The sequence below is a fragment of the Chiloscyllium plagiosum genome, chromosome 2 (assembly GCF_004010195.1).
Source record: "Chiloscyllium plagiosum isolate BGI_BamShark_2017 chromosome 2, ASM401019v2, whole genome shotgun sequence".
NCBI classification, from domain to species: domain Eukaryota; kingdom Metazoa; phylum Chordata; class Chondrichthyes; order Orectolobiformes; family Hemiscylliidae; genus Chiloscyllium; species Chiloscyllium plagiosum.
Window position 1 is genome coordinate 102,676,306 of NC_057711.1, and position 15,563 is coordinate 102,691,868.

General features: G+C 40.4%; 1 protein-coding gene across 1 annotated transcript in view; it reads right to left on the reverse strand.

Annotated features, from left to right (window-relative positions):
- Nucleotides 1-15,563, reverse strand: part of ric1 (RIC1 homolog, RAB6A GEF complex partner 1) — a 212,414-nt gene that overhangs the window by 92,257 nt on the left and 104,594 nt on the right. The window contains exon 4 of the mRNA XM_043715245.1: nucleotides 5,902-6,009. Within this exon, the coding sequence (XP_043571180.1) occupies nucleotides 5,902-6,009 (108 nt within the window). The remainder of the gene's footprint in view (nucleotides 1-5,901; nucleotides 6,010-15,563) is intronic.

A 15,563-nucleotide genomic window follows, 5' to 3' on the forward strand; every position in this document is an offset into this window, starting at 1 on the left:
TGCAATCTTAAGCAGCTCTATTTGGTTATTCCAGTGTCTTCTCTCGTTTAGGAAGTCAAGCCTCTACCCATTCAATCTTGCTTGAAAGTATCATTCATAAATCCTTTAGCATCTTTAACCCTGATGTCATTGAATGGTGATTCAGTCTTGAGGGATTGAGTGGCCTACTCCTTTTCCACATACATCTCATACGAAAGGCTCAGTTCTCCATTTTGGTCTAATGTAGACCTTAGACAAGTTTAACATAAATTTTTGGCTTTTTCATTCAGTTCCTCTATAAATGAACCAGGTGATATTGGTTAGTTATTTTAATGTGCTAATTAACTGAAGAAGGGCTAATGCCCAAAACGTCGATTCTCCTGTTCCCTAGATGCTGCCTGACCTGCTGCGCTTTTCCAGCAACACATTTCCATCTCTGATCTCCAGCATCTGCAGACCTCACTTTCTCCCTAATTAATCAGTCGCCTCTTTTAGTGACATGTGCCCTTAAGCCCAAATCGTTTTGTACCTCTATTCATTGCTCACTTGGTTTTCAAGGATTGTACGGCTTTCATGACCTTTCTACTAAAAGGTAGTGCCTCACAATTATTTTAATGCTTATTTGACAGTTAGACTCGCTGGCTTGGTTAAATAAATAAGTTTTAATCAGGAGTCTATATTTCTGCCATATCAAGCTCTACAGTTGTGGATTTTATTTGGTAGATTGGTGGGTTGCAATATGCATCATGAATCTGGCAGGGAAAGTCCAAAGAAAGTAGGATAAACAAAAGGTAGCTTAGCTTTCTCCAATAACCCAGCAGCACAGAGTTGTCTACCAAATGGCAATGCAGATTAGAAAAAAATACATGGAATTAAAATAAAGTTAGAAAGATAAAACAGGTTCAGACCATCATGGCATAAGAAAATATGTTCTGGCGCAAAGTTAATCAAGCAGATGGTTGAATAAAGAGTGTGTTTCTGAAACAATTAATTTTGCACTTTTTATAGGTCAGCACACCCAATGTGAAATTCTAGAATTCAGTTTATAGGAGAATATACTGCATGCAACTGTCCCCAGCAGTAGCTTCCTAGAAGGCAAACAGTGAACTAAACAGGGCAGCAACAGTAATGACCTCTGCTTGCTTCTCTTCTGTGTTTGGATACTAGTATTATAATCCCAATTTACGGCAATACTGTTCAAACACCAGAATGAAATGTGACCTAACTGCAGAAATAAAATAGATGGTCAATTTGAGAGGGTCAGAGACACACAAAAATTTGCGAGTACAGTTTAACAAGGGAATGTAAGTTTATTACAAGCAAATGAGAAAGAAAACACTAATTTTATTACACTACACAAGTGGTTGAAACACTCATTAAAAACCATCAGAAAAAGGCTTCAATCCTTTTACCTTCAAGAACCATCTTATAGATCTTAAACGTTATTGAAGTGTTACCCTGTTAAAATTGTGACAGTATGAGGAACTTTTTTTTCTGACCAAACTCTACATTCATTCAATGCTCTTCTTTAGTTATGATCTTTTCCTGACACCCTTAAGTTGCTTCTGAACGATCTGTTTCTCTCAAAGAAGTTAAAAATCACAACACTAAGTTATAGTCCAACAGATTTATCTGGAAGTGCCAGCTTTTGGAGCACTGCTCCTTCATCAGGTGGTTGAGAAGCAGGAGCGTAAGACACAGAATTTATAGCAAAAGATTAATGTCAAGCAACTGAAATTATATATTGAACAAACCTAGGTTGTTGTTTAGTCTTTCACCTTTTCGAATGGGTTGTAGATTTTGGTTCATTAATATGTAAATCCCAGAACTTCTTTTAAGTCACATTCTCAAGATAACTTAAGGTTTTAGTATAAAAAAGTGACATCTCAACTCAGACAATGCATTGAAGGTATGAAGTTAGAGTCTGTCTGTATCCCAATCTTGAGTGAGACTGGTTCCATTTCCAAAGTGGAAATTTACAAAATAATACATGGATTGACTGCCCGCAGGTCGTGCACTTTTTGAGCAAAATAGAATGTATGTGCAAATGTAATTCTGCAAATACAAATTCACCCCATAGACTTATGTGGGCGTGTGTATATGAGAGAGCGCACATGAGAGTGAGTGCACTTGAGTGAGTGCGTGTTTGCAAGCTTGGGAAAGTGTTTGTGTGTGAGATGGGGTATAGGCATGTGAGAGGTTGTGTGCGTGGGTGTTAGTATGTTTGTATGTATGAGAGAGCACGCATATGAATGAGAGAGCGTGCGTGTGCGTGTGTGAGAGAGAGCGAGAGCGAAAGCACCCAAGGTCCCAGTTGAGGCCATCCACATGGGTACCGAACTTGGCTATCAGCCTCTGCTCGACCACTGTGTGCTGTTCCCAGTGCCGAAGTCCATTTTGGAGGACGGTCACCTGAAGATCCGAGGCAGAATGTCCCTGACCCCTGAACTGTTCCCCAACTGGGAGGGAACACTCCTGGTGATTGCTGTGCAGTGTCCATTCATCTTGTTGTAACATCTGCCTTGTCGTGCCAATGTACCATGCCCGGGGTATCCTTGCCTGGAGCGTGTCGTCCCCATGTGTAATGGTGGTATCCGTGTCGAAACTCTGAAATGTCTTGCAGTGGTTGCCATGACAGTGGACCACAGCATCGTACAACCCTGTCATGGCAACTACTGCAAGACTTGTCAGTGTTGACACGGAAACCACCATTGCACGTGGGGACACCACTCATCACATACGTGGCAGGTACTCATTGACTCTGCCAACGTTGTCTACCTCATATGCTGCAGGCAAGGATGCCCTGAGGCATGGTACATTGGTGAGACCAACAGACGCTATGGTAACGGATGAATGGACACCGCACAATAATCACCAGGCAGGGGTGCTCTGTCCCATTTGGGGAACACTCCAGCAGTCTGGGACATTCAGCCTTGGATGCTCACAGGCAGCACAGTGGCTCAGTGGTTAGCTCTGCTGCCTCAACACCAGGGACCTGGGTTCGATTCCAGCCTCGGGCAACTGTCTGTGTGGAGTTTGCACATTCCTCCCATGCCTGTGTGCCTTTCCTCCTGGTGCTCCTGTTTTCTCCCACAATCCAAAGATGTGCAGGTTAGGTGAATTGGCCATGCTAAATTGCCCATAGTGTTCAGGGGTGTGTAGGCTAGGTGCACCAGTTGGGGTAAATATAGAATGGGGAATGGGTCTAGGTGGGTTACTCTTCAGAGGATCGGTGCGGACTTATTGGGCCGAAGGGCCTGGTTCCACATTGTAGGGATTTAAATGAGTTTAGAAGCGTGCATACTCACTAACCTGGTTCCATCTCTCTAAAATAACTCATTTCTGTGTCATAGGACATCTTGTTGCGAGGCAATAGGGTCAGTTAGTCTTCTATTCTACGTTTGCTTCTAAAGCAGCAAAATATTCAGCAATAGGACTTTAAAAAGCCAAATTTAAATGCATGCAAACAAATTTCCAGACAACTGGTACCATGCTCAATTTTAGTTTAATTTTTGAATTTCATGTCCTTCCTTTCTTAACGCACACAATATAAATACAAATCAAACTTCAAAGAAATAAATGGTGCTTTCCACTTTAGAACACAAATTTACTAAACAATATTGTATCATGACCATTCATCACACCAGAAATTAACAAAATCAATTATGTTCTTTATTCTCAGGGTTTCAGGTGCACTTGTCTTCAGAGTAATATGAAATCTGTATTAGAAGTTAACTCTACACTGCCATTGCACAGCTTTTCTATTTTCTCAGAAACTAAATCACTTGATGTTTGACCAGAATTTCCACAATAATTTTCCAGGTATTACTAAGAGCCAAAGATGCTGCACAATGCAGGTTACACCAGATTGCCAGTGTTTTACTATAGTGTATTAGAAGGAAGGGCAGAGATATATGTCAAGAAAAACTTAACAGATGTGACAGAAGTTGCCCTATCCCAAGACTTCCCAAAATGTGGAACAGAAACATAAGTAGGGTTGCGAGCAACAAGGGTTACCATGGAACTCTGTGCACGTCATAAAAGTTGTACTCCCACTAACAATCACCCCCACATCACTGAGGATTCCTCACAACTTTCATTCTTGAAACTATCACACAGTGAGAACAGAAGTCTGGAAACACTGCATTATTTGGTCTTATTGACAGGAACGATACTGATACAAGTAGTTCTATAACATGATAGTTGTGTTCTTGTGCAACCCCACATTATAGAAAAATCGCACTTTAGAAACAGCGCTTAAAGTGTTGGTCATGTAATTGCATTGCAGCCAATACGTTTTAAAAATTTATGCTTTAGAAACCATGTCCCCAATTTGTCAATCGCTTTACAGTGAATTTGTGTTAACGAAACAGCTTATAGCAGAACAACAGTGCATTATTGAATGAATATAAAGCAAAATAGAAATAGAAAATAGAAATCACACCTATACATCATGCCAACAGATCAACTTCAGCAGCAAATAGCAATAAAGAAAAGCAAAGAATAAAATGCAATCACAAAGTTTTAAAACATATTTTCTTTTTATTACTCGACACTGCAAACACAAAGTAAAATAATGAATTTAAGAATTCTTGGGAGGTACCAAGCACGTTGCACAATTCCATAAATAAAATGCTTGACAATTCGAAATACAGTATGGTATCATAAACCAGAATGCTTCTTCAGATTATAGGCTGTGTATCAATTCCAAATGAAACAGGGAATGGAATGAAGCAATTCAAAATGAGCTCATAAATGAAATACAAAGAAAAACTATTATTTGGTTCCAAATTTCACATTGAAAAATAATTCTAACTTTAGATCAAGATCCTCCTGATTAAGGCTACTTTTTACTTGACATAAGACTCCACTAATGTTGCCTGGTGTACTCCTTTCTGGCACATGGCAAAATTCAACCATAGCCACCTGCACTACTTTTGACAAAATACAATTCAATTAGCTGAATCATAAGAGGATACAGGCAGTTCTCCTATAATGCAAATTGTCTGCAATGCGAATTGTCAATTTTTTTTATTGAAAGCAAACTCCAGTTTGCTGTTACGTGATTCTCATCCCCAGCACTAAGTGCCACGATGTGCGGAGGACTGGACTCCATGTTGGCATCACGTGATCAGTCGGATCATGTGCTTTCTTGTGAAGAGCTTTATTATGAAATGTTGGTTTGTGGACTTGGAAAAGCGTTATGAAGATGTCTCTACACATTGAGGACAAGAAGCTGGGAGCAATTTGAACAGTTTGGAGGAAAACTGCCAAGACAAGGACATTTGCAAACTGCCCAGAAAATAGCTCTCTTAAAGGTACCTTTACCGATCAGTAACCGGTGAAGCAGAATCCTCATGAAGAAGAAAAGATGACAGGAGTACAGAGAAGAACCAAAAGCTACCTGGTGTTGAGATAAGAAGTTTTGTTTTGTAAAACTTAATCAGGAGTTTTATTGGACTAGTATTATAGAAGGGGAAGGTAAAAGGTCGGATCAAGGAAGGAGTTGAAAATAGCTGTTAGTCAATTATCATCTTTAACTTTAATTGGTTCTTGGCCTATCGAATTTTCACAGATTACTGCACGGGATAAATCTTTTCTGTGTTGCTGGTTTTAAATTAGCAGAAGTGTTTACCCAGTGTCATAACATAGGCTAACTATTATTTTTGTTTCGATTTTTACAGGTAATTTTGGTGGTTCGCCACAACCCTGTTTTTCCCATAGGCCCCATTATTTCTATTGTACAATTTCCTATAACAGGGTGTTGCATGGCAACGCAACTGTGGCATTATAGGAGAACTACCTGTGCACTCATTAAGATTAGACTTTAATCTTAGGAGGTAGTTTCAAACTCACAGTCCCTAATGAATTAATAATAGTTGCAACTTGTAACAGAAGAAACTGCTTTTGTTCAACCATTACCTTGTGATTTTTGCTTGGAAATCGAGCACTTTCTTCATCTCCACAGTTAGGGATGGAGCACATTGTTCCTCCTTATAACCTGGAGTGACTTTGACTCTTGGATTTCCTCTGTTAAAAGAAATCAGCTTGTTAAAATGATACACAAGAACACAAGATGTCAGGACAAGGAGACTGGTTAGCAAGGTTAGATCTCACAGAATACAGGGAGAACTAGCCATTTGGATACAGAACTGGCTCAAAGGTAGAACACAGAGGGTGGTAGTGGAGGGCTGTTTTTCAGACTGGAGGCCTGTGACCACTAGAGTGCCACAAGGACTGGTGTTGGGTCCTCTATGTTTTGTCATTTACATAAATGATTTGAATGTGAGCATAAGAGGTACAGTTAGTTAAGTTTGCAGATGACACCAAAATTGGAGGTATAGTGGACAGTGAAGAAGGTTACCTCAGATAGGCCAATGGGCTGAGAAGTGGCAGGTGGAGTTTAATTCAGATAAATGCGAGGTGCTGCATTTTGGGAAAGCAAATCTTAGCAGGACTTATACACTTAATAGGAAGGTCCTAGGGGGTGTGGCTGAACAAACACCTTGGAGTGCAGGTTCATAGCTCCTTGAAAGTGGAGTCGCAGATAGATAGGATAGTGAAGGTGGCGTTTGGTATGCTTTCTTTTATCGGTTAGAGTATTGAGTACAGGAATTGGGAGGTCATGTTGCAGCTGTACAGGACATTGATTAGGCCACTGTTGGAATATTGCATGCAATTCTGGTCTACTTCCTATCAGAAAGATGTTGTGAAAGTTGAAAGGGCTCAGAAAAGATTTACAAGGGTGTTGCCAGGGTTGGAGGATTTGAGCTCTAGGGAGAGGCTGAACATGCTGGGGCTGTTTTCCCTGGAGTGTTGGAGGTTGAGGGGTGACATTATAGAGGTTTACAAAAGCATGAGGGGCATGGATAGGGTAAATAGGCTAAGCCTTTTCCCTGGGGTCGGGGAGTCCAGAACTAGAGGGCATAGGTTTAGGGTGAGAGGGGAAAGATATAAAAGAGATCTAAGGGGCAACGTTTTCACACAGAGGGTGGTACGTGTATGAAATGATCTGCCTGAGGAAGTTGTGGAGGTTGGTACAATTGCAACATTTAAAAGGCATTTGGATGGGTATACGAATAGGAAGGGTTTGGAGGGATATGGGTCGCGGGCTGGGAGGTGGGACTTGATTGGGTTGGGATATCTGGTCGGCATGGACGGGTTGGGCCAAAGGGTCTGTTTCCATGCTGTATATCTCTATGACTCTATGACAGAAGTAGGCTATTCAGCACAGTCTGATTTGCCAGTCAATGAGATTCTGGCTGATCTGATAATCCTCAGCTCCACTTTCTTGTTTTATCCCCATAAACTTTGATTCTCGAGCGGATTAATAATCTGTCTGTCTCAGCCTCAAATATAAATAATGTTGTAGCCTCTATAGCCCTCTGTGACAAAGTGCTCTCAGAAGAAATTCCTCATCTAAATCTTAAATATAACGATCATGTTGTGGTTCTATTCGCCGAGCTGGGAATTTGTGTTACAGACGTTTCGTCCCCTGTCTAGGTGACATCCTCAGTGCTTGGGAGCCTCCTGTGAAGCGCTTCTGTGATGTTTCCTCCAGCATTTATAGTGATTTGTATCTGCCGCTTCCGGTTGTCAGTTCCAGCTGTCCGCTGCAGTGGCCGGTATATTGGATCCAGGTCGATGTGCTTATTGATTGAATCTGTGGATGAGCCATGCCTCCAGGAATTCCCTGGCTGTTCTGTGTTTGTTAAAAACACAGAAATAGAGAACACACACCGGATCATCAACGCCACACTCACAGGAATCCGATTCACTAGAGAGGAAGAAAAGGACAACCAACTCCCATTCCTAGACGTGATGGTAAAGAGAACATCGAACGGAGAATTCACCACAAAGGTATACAGGAAAACCACACACACAGACCAAGTCCGAGGAAGAAGAACACCTATACAATGTATTCGCCAAAAATGGATACCCCCGCAATTTCATCAATAGATGCCTAAGGGAACGACAACGGAATGAGGGCATGCCACAACCCAAAGGACTAGCCACGCTACCATACATCAAAAACATTTCTGAACTGACAGCCAGACTACTGCGATCACTAGGACTCATAACAACACACAAACCAACAGCCACTCTCAGATAACTCACCAGGACGAAGGACCCGATACCCAGCATGAGCAAAACCAATGTAGTGTACAAAATCCCTGCACAAAACACTTTATAGGACAAACAGGAAGACAGCTAACGATCTGCATCTATGAACACCAACTAGCCACGAAACGACATGACCAGCTATCCTTAGTAGCCACACACGCAGATGACAAGCAACATGAGTTCGACTGGGACAACACTACTATTATAGGACAAGAAAAACAGAGACCAGCCAGGGAATTTCTAGAGGTATGGCACTCATCCACAGATTCAATCAATAAGCACATCGACCTGGACCCAATATACCGGCCATTGCAGCGGACAGCTGGAACTGACAACTGGAAGCGGCAGATACAAATCACTATAAATGCCGGAGGAAACATCACAAAAGCACTTCACAGGAGGCTCCCAAGCACTGAGGATGTCACCTAGACAGGGGACGAACCGTCTGCCACACAAATTCCCAGCTCGGCGAACAGAACCACAACAACGAGCACCCGAGCTACAAATCTTCTCACAAACTTTGAATAACGGTCATGTATTCTGAGATTATGTCCTCTGGTCCAAATTTGCCCACAAGTAGTAAAAATCTTGACACATCTAATCTGCCCAATTCTATAAGAGTCTTGTGGACAGCTGGAACTGACAACCAGAAGCGGCAGGTACAAATCACTATAAATGCCGGAGGAAACATCACAGAAGCGCTTCACAGGAGGCTCCCAAGCACTGAGGATGTCACCTACACAGGGGACGAAACGTCTGCCACACAAATTCCCAGCTCGGCGAACAGAACCACAACAACGAGGACCCGAGCTACAAATCTTCTCACAAACTTTGAATAACGATCATGTATTCTGAGATTATGTCCTCTGGTCCAAATTTGCCCACAAGAAGTAAAAAGTTTGACGCATCTAATCTGCCCAATTCTATAAGAGTCTTGTATGTTTCTATAAGGTCTCCTCTCATTCTTCTAACAGGCTGAAGCTACTCAATCCTTCCTCCAGTCTCAACCTGTGAACCTTCTCTGGACTGCCTCCATAGTCAGTCTATCTTTCCTTAGGTAAGGAGAGCAAAACTGTTCGCTACAGTCCAGATGTGATCTAACTAGTACCTATGGAGTTTTGAAAAGTATTTTTTCATACTCCATTCACTTTAAAATAAAGGCCAACATTCCATTTACTTTCCCTATCACTGTTGAAGCTTGTATGCTCGCTTTTTGTGATTAATGCGCAATGATTCCCAAATCCCCCTCTGAAGGTTTCTGCAGTCTTTCCTTCAATTAAATAATAAATAGCTCCTTTGTTTTTCCTGTCAAAGTGAGTAATCTCACATTTTCCCAAATTACATCTCATTTGCCAATTGTTTGCCCAATTGCTTCACCAATTGCATCCCCCTGCACACTGTATGCGTCATCTTCAGCACCTATCTTCCTACTAATTTTTGTGTCATCTGCATATGTGGTGACAGTCCATTCACATCCAGGTCATTTATATATATCACAACATATATTCCATACATACACAAATGTCTCCCATTTACACACACTAGACAGTGTAATAATGAAAAGCAGTGAGTCTTTGACATAGTTAAATTAGAGTGACTGTCCATAGCTCATTAAAAGAGGATATAAGTGTTTTTTCTCCCACTCATTTTCAGTCAATAATGGATTCATTGGTAGCCAGCTTTGACCTGGAAGCAATACAGCAAGGAAAACTTGTAATTTTGAATATTATGTCATTTTTAATAATGTCTGAAATGACTTTAAAGAGTATATGTTACTAGTAAAGGGAACAATTGTCCCTGTTCATTCATAATAGTGCTGATTCCTGTTAAAGTAAACATTATAAACTCATGGAATTTTCTTGGTAATTTCTTTAATTAGGAACATCGATGGTTATTAAAATCAATTAATTTATTGTGGTCTAGGATTCTCCCATAGGGATCATAAACTTCGATTAATCTCAGGCGGAGAAATAAATAAATAAAGACATATTTTAAGATTATATTTTTCATTCCAAAATCTAGTAACTGCACCTATTTCATATACTAAATGCAAAGATTAGCAAATAATTATCAAAGTGCGTTCCTGAATGAAGTTAATTAAAAAAACATGCTCACTTAAAGGATATTAATTCCAGAATCAAAAAGCTTGCCCAGTTCATAACAGACTCCTGACAGTTTAAAGGCCACAGTGCGCTGAAAGATCACGAAGGACAGAAATTGTATTGTCTAAAATTCACCTACAGTTTGATGTGAAACAGTAAGCATTCCTCAGTTTGTTGAAAGAGGATAGCAAGGAAATGGGGAGAAACTATAAGGATACAGTTGGAGATCAGTTAAAAACACCTGAAAGCAAAGGACTTCGGGACTCAAAAGAAAATGTTTCTATCCATCTTTACACATCTTAAGACATCAAATAAATAAATTGTCATCATTCTTCTGAGCAGCTTATGTTCAAGTGTTCTAATGTCTTTAATGCGATTGTCAAAGATAAAACAGCTGAAATATGGTATAAGCAATAGAAATTACACACAAGCCTCTCAAGACCAACAAGTAAGTTCTCTTGAAAACAATGCACTGAACTTTTGATGCAGGGATCATTCAACATCAATTTGACGTGCACTCAGATTGTTAACCAACTGTAAGAAGATCTGCTTCAAGTATAAAAACCAACTGCTACAAATTAACCTGTGCAGCTGATTTAATGGATCCATGTGCCCAAATTTAGAATTTATGGCAGATGCTCAAAAAAGCATAAGCAATTTAGTGAGCTCATCAATGTAAATCAGGAAGAAATTCTGAGAACTGGAATGGAAACATATGTTTTAAAAAAATATAAAGCAGTACTGGTTTTATGTACAGTACCAACCCCATTTTACTCATACTGAAGATCCCTGATTTATAAATATCCGATTTACAAACACTCATGCTTACAAATGCAATCATATACGTAGTTGCAATTTTAAAGACTCAACAAATAAACATTTGCCATACTTTCCAATGTCCTACACCATGATCCAACTTATGCAGAAACCAATTTGCTAACAGGCTCCAGAATGGAACCTGCTTGAAACTGGAGGAGTATAGCCTGATAGTTCAAGATCACAGATGAGGCTTCAAATGTTACGATCTCCGTGGAAAACAATAACATGAAAGAACTGAACCTGCCCAATAATTTCACTTTTTAAAATTTGTATTGAAACAAATCAGATCAAAATCAACTGCAAGTTAAACAAGAGCAAACAGGCGAATTATACTCAGCAAGATCCTCTCAAACAGAGACATGACAATGACCAGAAAATGTGCTTATAATGAGAGTTGTAGGATAAATATTAGACAAGACAACTGAGATAACTTGTCAAAGAGATAACTCTTTGTCAGGGAAGATTGAAAATGACTACAACTGATTCAGGCTAGTCTTTTATACTGATGTGCCAAGCTCAACCGTTAGTGAAAATGGGGAAATGCTGGAACCTCAACACCCTACTGCTTTAAACTTCCACCACAATTCCTGATTAAATGGGATTGGACTGCAAGTTCTGATCTGATCTGTTGGCAGTGAGATTGCTTAGTGCTCCTTTCAGATAGTCCTTCATTTGAAATGTCTTTCTTCTTTTTGTCAACAATGGAATGAACATTTCCAACAACTCAACTGTGAATCATCAGTAGCAGCTGATGCTCTTCAGGCTATTCCCCACTTTTATGGTAGCATTGATCGGTGGATGGACACTGGTCAGAGAGCTCCAACAAATGAAAACACAAACCTGGAAACATTATAGCATTACAATTGAGATCTTCAAAGTTGATGGACTTCTGTTCATAACAAGACTCCATACACTCACCTTGCAGATTTGGGCATTCACTGACCTGATCAAAGTTTTTATTCAGTAAATCGTTGGGCTCTGTGGATTGTCCTCCTGAAGTTTGAGTATCCAAGAAATTTCATCACAATATTGCAACTGCTTCATAATGATAATGATAACAACTGTCTTGAGTGGAAGGTCTGAAACAGACATCTTCAGAATCTGCATTGTTGCCAAGCAAAGCTATGAGATAGCTATCTCCAAAACCTTTTAAAATCTACTTAATTGGTATTCACCTCAAATAAAAACTTCCCTTTGGACCAAATGTTAAATAGAGTTCGGTTGAAAATCCTTTAACCTCAGTAACCTCTGTGCCGAAACTGAACTGACTACCCTCTGGATGACCCCAAATTACACATTTTGCACTTGATTTGCTAGCCATGCTCAATTTCTTCAATTCAGCATAAGATTGACTCAGCTCATCCCTGAATGTTACGAAAATAAAACTCATTAATCCAAACCTGGTCAGTCAAATGTTCTACTTCCCAAACAGGAGAGAATCTGGAATACACTCAGCACTTCCCCAAACTTGGTAGATACTTTTCTCAAAAGACCATCAATGATAAGATTGGATGCTGATTCAGCTGTGCTAGTGCAGCCTGTTACAAATTGCAGAAGCAAGCATTTGACAACAAAAACCTCTGCAAGTCGACAGAAGTGGTAGTATACACTCCAGTTGATGTCACAATAGTCACTACAATAGACTTGGAACTGTATTTCAATTTCACATAAGAATGGGAGAAATTCCATCAGCAATGCCTCTGTTGCGTTCTTCGTATCCAATAGGAAGATCAATCAAATCCTAGTTTCCTTCTTGAAGCCAGCTCAACATTCACACAAAACTCCTGCAAAAGTTAACTGCAACACATTGGATATTGTGCCTGCATGGCTGAAAAACATCGCCCCTGCCACATCGCCAAAAGACCATTAGAAACAAGAAAATGAGTAGGTTGTTCTGTCCCTCAAGTCTGCTCCACCATTCATTAGGAACACGGTTGATCTGACATTTATCACATCCTTTTTGCAAGGTTTATGAAGGTTTGTAGCTCAGGTTGAGGTTTATGGTGTAGGTTTGCTCGCTGAGCTGTAGGTTTGATATCCAGACGTTTCATTACCTGGCTAAGTAACATCATCAGTGGTGACCTCCAAGTGAAGCGAAGCTGCTGTCTCCTGCTTTCTATTTATATGTTTGTCCTGGATGAAGTTCCTGGGGTTTCTGGTGATGTCATTTCCTGTTCGTTTTCTGAGGGGTTGATGGATGGTATCTAGATCTGTGTGTTTGTTTATGGCATTGGGGTTGGAGTGCCAGGCCTCTAGGAATTCTCTGGCATGTCTTTGCTTAGCCTGTCCCAGGATAGATGTGTTGTCCCAGTCGAAATGGTGGGTTTTTTTTTCATCCATGTGTAGGGCTACGAGAGAGAGAGGGTCGTGTCTTTTTGTGGCTAGCTGGTGTTCGTGTATCCTGGTGGCTAACCTTCTTCCTGTTTGTCCTACGTAGTGTTTGTAGCAGTCCTTGCATGGAATTTTGTAGATGACGTTGGTTTTGTCCATGGGCTGTATTGGGTCTTTTAAGTTTGTTAGTTTTTGTTTGAGAGTGTTGGTGGGTTTATGCGCGACTAGGATTCCGAGGGGTCTTCGTAGTCTGGCTGTCATTTCTGAAACTTCTTTGATGTATGGTAAGGTGGTTAAGGTTTCTGGCTGTGTTTGGTCTGCTTGTCGTGTTTTGTTCTTGAGGAATCTGCGGACTGTATTTTTTGAGTATCTGTTGTTCTTGAATATTGTATAGGTGGTTCTCCTCTGTTTTCCGAAGTTCGTCTATGCTGCAGCGTGTGGTGGCTCGTTTGTGTGTGTTGGCATGGTTGCTGGCGTAGTTAAGTATTTGGTCAGTGTTTGTTGGTTTTCTGTATACGCAGGTTTGTAGTTCTCCGTTGTCCTTTCTTTCGACTGTGACTTCCAGGAATGCGAGTTTGTTGTCGGTTTCTTCCTCCTTGGTGAACTATATGCCTGTGAGGGTGATGTTGATGATGTTAAATGTCTCTTCTATCGTTTCGTTTTGTGATGACAAAGGTGTCATCTACGTAGCGGACCCAGATTTTTGGTTTGATGGTTGGTAGGGCTGTTTGTTCTAGTCTTTGCATTACCGTTTATCATATCAGTTTTCCTGTCCTTTTGCCATAACCCTCGATTACCCTAATGATCAAGAATTTACCCATCTCATCATTAAATACACACAAGGATTCTGCCTCAATGCTCTCTGTGGCAAGGAGTTCCAATGACTCTCAAACCTCAAAAGGAATTTTTCATCACAGTTTTAAATTGACACTCCTCTGGTCTGACACCACACCCACTGGTCTTAGACATTCCTCAGAGGGGAAAGATCCTCTCAGCATTTACCCTGCCAAACTCCTTAAGAATCCTGTTTCAATGAGGTAATTTCATTCTTCTAAACTCCAGCAAAGAGGACCATTTAGAATTTGTTCATAAGACAATGTCTCCATTCCAGGGACCATCCTTGTGAACCTACTCTGAACTACCTCCAAGGAAATGTTAATTTCACTTAAATAACGGGATGACACCTGCTCTCAATACCACAGTGGTCTCACCGAGATATTGTATAGTTCTCCACTCATCCTCCAAACCCCCTTTACATAAGGGTCAACACTCCTTTATGCTTCCTGATTATACCTGTAAGCTAGCTTTCTATGTTTCACGTACAAATACCCCCAGTCCTTTTGTGTTGCAGCTTTCTGCAGCTTTTCTCTCCATTTAAATAATATTCTTTTGTTCTCTCTTCTAAAATGAATGATTTTGCTTTTCTCACATTATAGTCTATTTGCCAACATTTTGCCCATTTACTTAACCTACCAATTTCTCTCTGTAAACTGCCTGTATCCCTCTCAACCAGCCCTTTTACCTATTTTTGTGTTATTTGTAGGTTTTGCCACAGTATATTTACTTCCTTCCTCCAAGATCATTCATATTTATTGTAAACTATCGTGGTCTCAGCAGTAGTCTCTGTGAATCCCACTGATCACAGGTTGTCAACCCAAAAAATAACTGCTTTTCCTCACTTACTGTATCCTGTCTGGGCCAATTCCCTATCCACACCAATATGCAACTTCCAACATCATGGGGTCTCAGCTGATGACATACCATTTTTGAGGGGTATCTGGTTGAATGCCTTCCGAACTTTAAGTACATCACATCTGCTGACCCCCCTCTAATCGACTCTAGTTCAGACTTCTTCAAAAATCTCGAATAAATTAGTCAGACATGATTCCCCTTTCATGAAGCCATATTGACTCTGCTTGATTAAACTACAACTTTCAGAATGTTCTGCTATTACTTCCTTAAAGATAGACTCCAATACTTCCCCAACAATAGTTGTTAGGCTAATTAGCCTTTCCATTACCTGCTTTTTGCCCTCTTCCCTTTTTGAAAAGGAATGTCACATTAGCAGCTTTCCAATCTTCTGGTACTGCTCCAGAACACAATGATTTTGGAAAATTACAACTAATGCATCCATTATATTTGTAGCTACCTCTTTTGGTATCTTTTAAATACAAGATACCAAGGCCAAAGGACTTATCTGCCTTGAGC